This window comes from Protobothrops mucrosquamatus, unplaced genomic scaffold, assembly GCF_001527695.2.
Source record: "Protobothrops mucrosquamatus isolate PMUCROS unplaced genomic scaffold, P.Mucros_1.0 scaffold78, whole genome shotgun sequence".
NCBI lineage: Eukaryota > Metazoa > Chordata > Lepidosauria > Squamata > Viperidae > Protobothrops > Protobothrops mucrosquamatus.
Genome location: NW_015386455.1, coordinates 2,674,844 through 2,686,625, shown reverse-complemented (window position 1 = coordinate 2,686,625; position 11,782 = coordinate 2,674,844). Strand labels below are relative to the sequence as shown.

General features: G+C 38.9%; 1 protein-coding gene across 4 annotated transcripts in view; it reads right to left on the bottom strand.

The window, feature by feature from the left end:
* The window catches only part of PCNT (pericentrin), a 123,257-nt gene that overhangs the window by 39,591 nt on the left and 71,884 nt on the right, over positions 1 to 11,782 (bottom strand). For all 4 annotated transcript variants that reach the window (XM_015812329.1, XM_015812333.1, XM_015812332.1 and 1 more), the window contains 4 exons: positions 9,246 to 9,398; positions 7,716 to 7,883; positions 5,884 to 6,930; positions 4,869 to 5,393 (listed from right to left, as the gene is read on the bottom strand). In XM_015812329.1, coding sequence (XP_015667815.1) covers positions 4,869 to 5,393; positions 5,884 to 6,930; positions 7,716 to 7,883; positions 9,246 to 9,398 — 1,893 coding nt within the window. The remainder of the gene's footprint in view (positions 1 to 4,868; positions 5,394 to 5,883; positions 6,931 to 7,715; positions 7,884 to 9,245; positions 9,399 to 11,782) is intronic.

Sequence of the window (11,782 nt, the reverse complement as noted above, 5' to 3'; positions counted from 1 at the left end):
AAGAAGACAGAACTCTTGGAATATTTCTTCCAACAGGCATCTTTATTAAGAGAAAACTGGTTGCAGGCATTCTAGACAGGACTTGGGGTCCAAGCTCTCCCATTCAAGGTTTTAAGGGATCCCCCAGTAGCCCCACCCCATCACCCCCTTCTTCCAGCGACAGTTCCAGGCATTACATTCCCACCCCCTTTTCCTCATTACATTCCCACCCCCTTTTCCTCACTGCCGGGAGGAGAGACTTCAGAAAGGATTACATGAAAGGTAATGGCCCCAATTGTTATTTGGTGATATCCACATCCAGTCCCTTTGAAGTATACTGAAGGAAGTGAGGGTCATAAAGCCCCTTTGTTCACCCCCTTCCCTTCATCGTATGACAGAATCGAGAGAAGGCAGAAATGGGGTTTTCCATAGTTGATAACTAGAGATGAAATATAATTGGATTCTGACACTTGCTTTTATTTATTTAATTAATATGTCATGTTTATGCTCTGTTTCCATACTTTTGTTCTAAAAATAAATCTAAATGGGCTAATGTTTTAAACAAAAAAATACAAATTAACATCAAAACCAAATTAACACAACTACAAATATAGCTAATAAAAAGTGTCCAGCAGGTACAAGCTGCTTCAGCAACTACATTTATTTAAAAGCCCTAAAACATTTGACTTAGGATATCTTGGCAAAAACTAGGAAAGATGAAATTCATCTGGACTCTTTTAACAGAGAACTTCTATTTCTGTAAATAACTCCCCAGAAGTTCCTTTCCCACGTTCTCCCCAAATTATCTTCCTATCTTTCAAAAAGCCTGGTCCCAAATTGTACAGCTCTAAATCAGTCATAATCTACATTGTGAACAATGAAATTGACCAGTGACTAGGGAAACTGCTATAACTATTGTCACAAGTTGCACATAACCATATGACTGAAACAATATGAAACATTAATTTCTGAACATTTTTTCATAGTACACTATAATGTTTTAAGCATTTATAGGCTTAACATTGCATTATCTGTGCAAACGCACGGCTAATCCTTGCTAAAAATTGGGCATATAGGTTCAGGACTGAATCTAGGAAAACGTGTGAATTTCTACATTCAAGATATGTACAACCCTTCACCAAAGGTTGAATCTTTTCAAAGCACAAAAGCACTCAAGAATTAAATGAGTCCCCACTGCTGAATATTCTGAAGCAATATTCTACATATTTTACATACAAGTCATATTATATTGTACCCAAAGGAACCCTGAAGTAGGAGATCCTCTTATCAGTGACTAAATGATATATTTGCACCCCAACTTGAGGAAAACTTAGGTTTCTACAGAAACTCTTGTTTTCATGAGACGTTCTGCTGAGGGCGGTCTTTTTTAAATACACCAATAAATACTTCAATCCCATGCTGAGTATTGGAAGCAGCAGACTCAACACTGCAAGAATATAGTTTTACTAAAAAAAATAATAAAATCCTGTTAGGAAAAAATCCATTTAGATGGGGAAAATATTCAACTGAATAATAAGACCTGGAACATAAGAAAAGTGAGTGGTCTCTTCAGAACCCTCCTCAGGTAAGAGCTCTAGCTTCATTGTGCACAGAACTGCTACTCCCACCATAATTCCTATCATAATTCCTGAAATACATTAGCAGGCTTCACAAAACACACATGCTTCTTGCAAAAATAATTAATAATAATAATTAATAATAATTTTCCCTCAGTGTAAAGGGAGCATAAATAAAAAGACCTTCCACAATATATTGTATTACAAAACACATGGCTATCTGAGTGCAGATCATCATGTGATATGACAGGAACAGAGTGCCTGGTCCTTTTTCAATTCCACTTCCTCATTAGAATTGAGCAGCTTGAGAGGAAATTATACATGAGCAAGGGGATAGGAAAACTAGTTTCTATTTTCTCAAGATATTTTGTTTATTCTTAATTTCCTTGAGTTATTAGATGTACTTTTTATTTTTATAATTGTCTCAAGTGCTGGCTACCCAAATTTGCAGAGATAGGCTGAGAAATTCAATATTTTTCTTTTAGAAAATAAGAGAAGATTAAGAAGAATTTTCTTCTTAGAGGATGAACCTCGGGCAGATGCTACAGCTCTTCAAGCATACAGAAATCTGAATTGTAAAACTCAGCTGTCTTTTCAGGGAAATCAGATTCTTTGGTATGGGTCAGATTATACCACAGTTCTTCATTCCTTACATAAAGCTTCACACAGTTTTAATTTTCTGTTAAAGCTACAAACTTCTATTATATTAGAAAAGATTTAAGCATCCCAAATAAATTATACTGACCGATCTAGTAGATTTTATGTGCTTCATTCAACCATGCCTGCTAGGCCTCTTGACTAAACATCTTTCACTGGATTCCATCTACTAAAGGGGTGTCAAACTCAATTTCACTGAGGGCCGCATCAGCATTGCGGTTGCCCTCGGGGGGGGCAGGTGTGGCCGGGATGGGCGTGGCCTACTGGGTGGGTGTGGCTGGGGTGGGCATGGCCTACTGGGTGGGCATGGCCATCTCGACATCACTCGCTTCAGGGGTACCTGGGCAGGACTGGGGCAGATCTGAGGGTCTCCGGCGGAGGAGGGTGGGACATGGTCCCTCCCACTCTCCCCTCCTCTGTTCCTTCCTTCCTCCCTCCCACCATTCCTTCCTCCCTCTGTTCTTTCCTTCCTTCCACCCTGTTCATTCCTCCCTCTGTTCCTTCCTTCTTTTTCCCTCTTTCCTCCCTCCGTTCCTTCCTTCCTTCCTCCCTCCCACCCTCCTTTCTTCCCTTCCTCCCTCCCACCCTTTGTTCCTTCCTCCCTCTCCCTTTTTTCCCTCCGTTCCTCCCACCGTCTGTTGCTCCATTCCTTCCTTCCGTTCCTTCCTTCGCCTTCTCATCTCTTTCCTTCCCCCACGCTCAGGAAGGGGTGATGGGAGGGGGAGAGATTGCCAGCACTAACATGCTGCTGCCGGCCATTCCTATACCATGTGGGCAGGCGGGGGCCGTCCCATTGAAAGGGATGCCTCGTGGCTGCGAGGCTGGAAATGCTGGGGGGGTGGTGGCACTGATCTACAACCTGGTTGTGTCCATCAAAGCCAGAACGTGCTCAGCCTAAGATCCACTGGAACCAGCAAGGAGCTGCCCTGCTGTTCTGCCCCCCGGGTGTGCACACAGGAGACGGCCGGCGTCCACTTGCGTGCATACCAGGGGCAGGGCAGGGCAGGGCTGCCCCGTGGATTTAAGGCTGAGTACGTTCTGGCTTTGATGGACGCAACCAGGTTGTAGATCAGCACCGCCCCCCTTCCCACCAGTCTCGCAGCCACGAGGCTTTCCTTTCACCGGGACAGACCCCCCCACGTGGGATAGCAAGACCGGCAGCAACATGGCAGCGCTGCCGATCTCTCCCCCTCCCATAACCCCTTCCTGAGCGTGGAGGAAGGAAAGAGATGAGAAGGAAGGAAGTGTAGTGGAGAGGAGAGTTGGGGGGGGGATGGCGCTGGCTGGGAGGCTTTCCCAGAGCTCTGTGGATTCAGCAGAGCGGTCAGGAGCTCAGGCGACCTCCGCGGTGGCTGGCGACGGGGCGGGGTTCTTGGGGAGGGATTTTTAATGGGGAAGAGGAGATTGACTGGGGGAAGATGGTTTTATTTTCTCTTTTCTGGAGAGACAAGCCAAGAAAAGGAAGAGCAAGGTAGGAAATTTATTCTCTGGAGAGAGAATAAAAAGCCTTTTTGCCAATTTCCTACCTTGCTTTGGATTTAAGGGCGAGCGCATTCTGGCTTTGATGGACGCAACCAGGTTGTAGATCAGAGCCCGGTCGGACTGGGTCGGTCCGAGGTGTGGCCCTTCGCTCTTTCTGGAGCAGATCCCTGAGCTGGACAGAACCACATATTGGGCCGGATCCAGCCTGTGGGCCTTGTGTTTTACATGTCTTATCTACTATATATAACTTCACCTTGCCTTGAGGAGAATTCACCTGCTAAAGTATGACTCCTTAGATGCCTTTGCCTGTTCTTGTGAACCCCAGGACATAAGAAGATTTAAGGCTCCCTCCCTAATGATGTTCCCATTATTAATTTTTCATTTTGATCGCCTTTTTCATCCAACAACCAATGCACTAATGATGTGGCTTCCATTAGAAATCCTTTAAAAGTTTTCCACGTGGAAACAAGGTACTGGAATAGTTAAACTTTTAGCTTAATCTATACAAATTTGCTTTTATAGCTTGCATGGTTCAACATAATCAATATAATCAAATATTATTCAGAAATATTTTGGATCTCACGTGATTATAGAATCTTTTGAATCATAAAAGCCCTCTTTTTTTAGGTTTTCATGTCAATCTGAAATAAGTGCAGTTGCTTTAAGAATCACATTGAATTAATTTTTTAAAAGCAGACTGGCATTCTTTTAGGCTTGTACAGAAGCCTAAAAAAGGGAAAGTCTGATTTAATGTGTAGAGATGCTGCACTTATGAAAAAAGTGAAGCATTTCTTCCCAATCACTTTCAAAGCATGCACAAGATAATCAGTAACACTTTTTTTGGAACAATTAATGGGTGGGTAGAATAATCCTACATTCAACTGTTATAATAGCTTTCTTATTAGATTAGATCGCTGCAATTGTGTTTATTATTTCCTAAAGTAATTATATTTACTTTCAAGGAGTCACTTACATATAATTAATTATTAAAAGGCCACGGCAGTATTATCTCAGAATTACCTTTGCTTTCCTGGCAAGAGTTCATGGTGAAATGATACAAAAAGGACTATGACAGAGTACTTACTATTCATAACTCATTTAGTCTCCATGGGAACTGAAGATACATGACTCAGCAACAAAACAATGTGAATGTGGAAATAATTAGTCACTTACTGATACATCTTCTTCTTTACCATTGCACTTGTTAATAGAAGAGGTGGGTTCTAAGAACACAGAAGACAAGAAGTGGAGATTGGCAGCTGCTGCTTCCTCGTTGCCATTAGAGTAAGAAACTGGACATTCTAAAACTCTAGGGGTGTCTCCCTGGATGACTGAGTTCTCTGAGCATAGGCTTTCAAAAGCTATACTATGCATAACTTCAACTTCTGAAAAGGGTGTTAGGGAAAAACTTGCTTGAAACTCTAAATTTTGATTCTCTTTTCTCATATTCTCAGGAGAATCCCACAAAGTTTTATTCATGATTATATTTTGAAAACAATCAGGTACTGTTTGAGAGATTTGTGAGTTTTGAGAATCCTGATTCGATTGCCACATATTTTTAAAAAGAAGTTTCAGATTTTGCTGTACTTCATTAGGATCTGTTTGCTTTCTCTGAATGAAAGGGATGTCTTGGGGTTGTTTATTGTGAATATTTGGATTTCTGCTTGAGATCTGCAGATCAGTCACACTATCTTCTTCCTGCAAAATAATACAAATCTTTAGAAAATGGCTGTAAATTGAATACTTCCAAACATTAGCTGAGATAAAACAGAAAATAGGGAGCTTTGTGCAAATACCTTGTTTCTATAAAAGAAATGAAGCACAACTACATTTCTCAGTATGAATTCAGAAAAGTTTATTTTTCCTGGTCATCTAGCATTTGGTGATACTTCAAAGTGAACTTGTTTGAAATTTCCTAAAGTTGTGGTATTTTTCCTAATAGATAATGATATATATCATTTTATGCAAATATACTGACCCATTCTTTCGATAATATATTTAGAGAGTAATTCTGTAGAGAAACATCATAGCAATATACTGTAACTCTTGACAAGCTAGTATTACTGGTAATGGGCACATTCTGCTTACTGAAAAACGATTGATAATTTGAGTTTCTCTTAACCATGTTTCTCTTAACCTCTGATTCTCCTATTTTAAGATTTAGCAGTAATTCGGCATTAATACATACCAGTGGAAAAGAAAATTCAGCTGATGCTGAAAGCATATTACTTAAATCTCTTTCTTCTCCCCCTTTCTCTTTTTCTTCAGAAGGAAAAAAGGCAACATCAAGGGTCTTAGGGCATGTAACTTTTTTCTGGTAATTGTCTTGGTCTTTTTCCATGGGGATCTTCAGCTGTGAGTGAAACAGATCTTTTTCAGACCTTAGTAATTCCAGTTCTTCCACTTTTTTCTCAATTTCAGACTTCAGTTCTGCAACAGTAACTTGAAGTTCACTTATCTTTCTTTGATAAGTGGTCTCATTATTGTGCAGTGTTTGTGTCATAATATTAAGTTCATTTTCAAGTTTCACAATATTTTCGGTCATATGCTGAACTTTAGCTGCTTTTTCTATTTTCTGCTCTGACACTATTTGGAGTTGTAGTTCTGTTTCTAACAGTTTCATTTCTCTCTCTCTTAGGTTAACTTTAAGATCCTGACTACATGAATTCATCTCTTTCATTTCATCTTCCTTTTGCATTGCATAAACCTTCAGAAGCATGTGTTCTTCTTGCAGTTCTTTGTATAACAACTGTAAAGATGTTAGTTCAGAACATTGTTGCTTACAAAATTCTTGAACGTTTTCAAGATTTTGTTCTAGGATTTTAAATTCCATTTTAAACTGAGATTCTTTTTCATTAAGCAACTGCTGCAAAGTTTCTTTATCCATCAAAGACATTTCTAGTTCTCTCTGAAGTTCATTCTGACTGCTCCTAAGCAACGCACACTTGTCATCACCCTTTTTGTTTTCTAAAAGACTTTGTGACCCTTCCTTAAATTTATTATCAAGATTCTCTTTTTGTTCTTCCAAAGAAAAATTATTTGGATTGCCTTGCCCATTTTCAGCTTCATGGCAGATAGGTATAAGAGCTCCTGACTCCTTCTGAAGCTTCTTAATTACTTTATGAAGCTCTTCGATTTCTTCTGCTTTATTTCTTAACAAATCCTCCTTCTCACTACGAAGTTCTTCTATAGTTGATTTCATGACTTCAGTTTCAAGCATTTGCTTTTCCAGAACCTGAAACATTACTATGCATTAGTTCTGACATATATCTTTTGTATTTTAAACATATATTATAAACATATTTATATTTTATGTGATCTATGTGGAGAGCTCTTTTTAATGACTTTAATATTGGGAAGTAGAAACTAATTAAGAATTCAAATAAAAATGTGATTGTGGGTTGACAAGAAATGATGACTCAAGCAAACCATTACAGGTAGTCTCGACTTACAACGGTTCATTTAGTGACTGTTCAAAGTTACAACAGCATTGAAAAATACTGACATGACTATTTTTCACACTTATGACCAGTGCAGGATCACCATGGTCACATAATCAAAATTCAAACACTTGGCAACTAACTCTTATTTATGATGATTGCAGTGTCCTGGGGTCATGTGATTGCTTTCTGACAAGCAAGTCAATGGGAAAGCCAGATTCACTTAACAACCATGTTATTAACAACTGCAGTAATTTAGTTAAAAATTGTGGCAAGAAAGGTGATAAAATAGAGCAAAGTTCACTTAACACATATCTCACTTAGTAATATAAATTTGGGGCTCAATTGTGATTGTAAATTGAGGACTACCTGTATTTGTCACATTTAGGTCAATAAATAAAATCTAGTATTTACAGTAACTTAATACTTTAGCAGTAAAAACTTCTAAATTCATATTCTCACATGCTTGAGTTTGTAGCAATTTTGTTGTTATATCTGTTTGAACCTCTAAGTTTTCACTAATTTAATATATATCAATAGATTTATTAGCAGGTAAATTTAAAAAGTGATATTTTGTTACCTCATTTTCCTTGCTATTCTCTATTTTTTGTTCCAGTCTCTCAATTTGTTCATTTAGGTGATCGGTTTCTTGATTTTTTTCTTCAAGCAAGGATTTGAGAAACTGCAGAATAACCAGCTCATTTTCACCTGGATTTTGACACTGTATGGCCAATTTTTCTATGTTTTCCTAACAGAAAGAGTTCTGCATTAGACAGATCATTCTATCACAATCTATTCCTTTACTTTTGACAAAAATAAAGCAGCATGCTGACACTCCAAATATGTCCCGCTTTATGGAGTATATAAAATTAATATTATTTTAAGTTTATATACAATAAATCAGCAACTTCTCTCTTATGGTAGATTTGGAACAAATTACTGCTACTGCCTCTGCTATTATGAATATTATGAGATAGCATAGCCTTGATTAAAACAGCTTTTGGCTTGCAGATGGGTAAAGTTTAACAAAATACGTTTGCACTGTTACATGATTCTGCTCAGAAGTGCAAAGCTATTGCATTTTCCTATTTTCTAGGAAACAGATTGTGTTTGCAAGATTCTTAGCATTAGTAGTATCTGAGCTCAGACATCAAGCTGCAAACAGGATTGAGACACAGCTTCTAAATGGGGGAAACTTATACTTCCAAGCAGAAGACACCTATAAGCCTTGCACTTTAAAAAGCAAAATATATTTTAATGTGTGCTGTATACGATGTAAACATCAGCTAGCATATAAAGTATAAAAATAATCCAATTAAAATTTACAGTCTTCAGTGCCTCAAAATTTTACTTATATTTATGATTTTAGGTTCCTTGCTCTATTTGTATGTCAATGAGAACTCAATTGTCCAGGCCAAAGATGTCCGAAAGTTGAATTGTGGCAACTGGTCCAATCTTTGTTAATCTGAGACATTTTGTTGCTCATCCAAGTAATTTCATCAGTCAGAGCAAAACTGCTCTATTTGTATTTTTATGTCTATTTCCACCAAAACCACTTAGTGATAAATATCTAACTCAAAGGGAGCCAGCTGGTAAATTACTACACTAATTTCAGTCTATAACAAAAACTTATTTTTAAGAAATGAATAGTGTTCCTTCAATTTTTCCTAGAAATTAGATGGGAAGTCTATCAAAACACCAATGTTAGTATTTCAGCAAATGTAAATGGAAAAAACAGCTCTTCATTCCTTTCTGAAAACCATATGAATATAAACATATTTGTAAGACTAACTGACTTCAATGTTCTGCTAAAGAAGTTCAATTGTGAACAGAGACACTAGAATTAGAGTTAGGATCTGCATACCATCCTCTCCTAGTGCAATGTTTCTCCAATTTTACTCATGCTTATTGTTACTTGCTTAAAATAAAGGGTGTGCACCTAAACTAATCTGAGGGCCTAGTTTTAATTAATGTTTTGTGGCATTGCTGTAGCAAATTCTTCCACAAACACATTATATGCTTTCTCCTTAATTAAGGTAATAATATGTAGTTATAGGGAACACAATCTCTAAAGAAAAGATTTTTCCTTAAAATTAAATTGCAGGCATACTTTCAGATGTGCATTTTCTTCTTTCAATTGGATTAGTTTGTTGATGTTAGCATTTTTTCCCACTTCTAATTTTGATTTCAGCTGTAAGATTTCTTCATTTTTCTTCATTAAATTCTCTTTAAATTGTTCAAGTTGTTCTAATAAATCAGCAACCTGAAGCAAAATGAAATTATGGAATCAAACAAAGTATTACTGTCTTCAATCATCCTATCAATATATCTTTGTAAAAGTTCAAATTATTTATTTATATAATTATATATATTTCAGTTAGAAAAACTCTTAACCCTTAAACATCTATCAAAAGAAAAAAAATGATACCCAATTTGCAAACCTGAGTTATAAACTGTCTTACAAAAATTGGTAATGAACGTGCTAGTTTTATTGTTTACAAGCAATCACCAAGGAATCTCTCGGCTTCTCTTCCTTTTTTCAGATCAGAAAAGTCAGAGGGAGTTTGGAAAATGCTAAAAAGAGACTTAATTCTTTTTATGGGTTGTGGAAATTAAATAAATGCCATTTTGTGCAAGTATGGAAATGTTTACTGCATACTCCATTTAACCATGGAGATTTTTCTGAGAACTAAATAAGACTAAATGCTCCTTGTATCTGAGGGAAGATAAAATCAAATGTTCCATCTGCCCATGATGGATAGAAACTAAATTGGGATCTTTCAGGAGGCAGAGATGATCCTTGTAAGATGCAAAGGCCACTACAAGGAAAGAGGATTAAAGCATCAGAAATTCTGTAGATTTTCACTCTGACCATCAGACTTATCAATGGGAAAAGGTATAGATGAAGTTTATTCTAAAAGAATAGGAATAGCTGTAGGTGAAGAATTATTCTGCCCTGTGCCCCTATATTGAATCAGATATTTCCAAGAAATCTGTAAGCTTTAGAAGATTCTGAACATACTCTGCACACATGACACTCAATGTATATGGATCATAGAGTCCCTGATAAAGAATTCAAAATAAAAGGAAATATTTGCTTCTAGGAGTCCCATCCTAAGAATGTAATATATTTCCTGCAATGTCAGAACCCTCAATTATTAATCATGCATATTCTCTGGGTTTAGGTTATTTGGGTTCTGCCATTCTCCTATGGGGGGAGGGGGGAATACCAGGGGCTTGTAGTGCAGGTAGACTGTTTCCTCATCTGCTTTGATGTATTCTTTATGGGGTGTGAAAGGAATGCCTTGGGGCCATCTCCCTTATGTGAGCGCAGGGAGGAACTGGAGAAGATTTAACAACCTTGAGAGGGGCGCCTTATCGGTTACTTTCCCACAGCTCAATGTCACCTGTGGATTGGCCTGTTTGAACCGACCGGATGGACAGTTGGGGTGGGGTTATTGTTTTGCAGGTTTAACCTATTGATTTGGGTGGGAAGTCCTCAGATCCTGCCTAGCTTTCCTGCTTTCTGTGCCTGCCACTAAAAGTTCCTTTTGAAATGATGCCAGTTTTAAGAATTCCGCTTTCTTGGTAGAGAAACGAAGGCAAGTCCTTACATTAGGCAGGATCAGCAAAGTGGTCAACCCGAAGGACTAATCCTACCATGGGGAGTGTGCAAAATGATGTCTAATCATGGAGGTGAGAAGAGAGAAACCGAGCGCTTGGAGGGGGCCTTGCTGAAGGCTTGCCTGAGCAGCAGCGGCTTGGACTCCGCCAGCTCGTCCAAAGAGGCGGACACTCGCGATAAACCAAGATGGTCGATTGGAGTGGGGAAGAAAGACGAATGGGACAAGAAAGCTAGGAAAGTCGGGGGGGCGGGGCCAGCTGTCAAGAAGAACGGGTGTGTTGGACGACTCTCCAGAGCATCCACACTCGCTTTCGACCGTTTGACGGACCCTTTGAGGTCCCGGATTTCTTGGAGTGCGATCCGAAAGCAGGAGGCGTCCTGAGGAGCAATCTTTGGCGGCGGCCAAGATCAGCGGACTCAGGGAAAGCCTTGGAAAGCCGAGCGGAGAAAGGTAACGGCCTTTAATGGCCGCGAAGAAATGACAGCAGACAGCTGACCGACTGTAGCGGTGATCTAGCGGGATAGAGACGTGACAGATTCAGTCAAAGTAATCCTGGCGTCTTAGTAGGAGTGATCCAGTGAAAAAACCTGCTGGAGGTTTCCTGGAAAGGACGATCCAAGGAGCCCAGAAGAATAAGAGGAGAGGAGCTTCCCTCCTCACTCTTTTACTGGCGGCAAAAACAAAGTTCAGGCATAAAAGGGCTGCCTGCATTTGCAACCTCACTTGTTGGAGAACTTCAATTTGACGAGGAGTCTTCTTACCTTCCTTCCTCTTTCTTTTTTCTTTTTTTCTTTTCCCCCCCTTTCTTTCTTCCTCTCCCTTCTCCCTTTTTATAAGGGAAGTTCAACTTCGAGAGGCAAAGTCTTTGTTTAAGCACGGAGTGAAAGCACGGAAGAAGCTAAGGAAGCAGACATTTTGCCCTGAGGCTGCAGATTGAGCATTAGAAACAACAGCAAGAGAGACACCTGCTGGTTGAACTGAGAACAACGCAGAAGGGACAGTGGAGAGGAAGGAGGGGAAA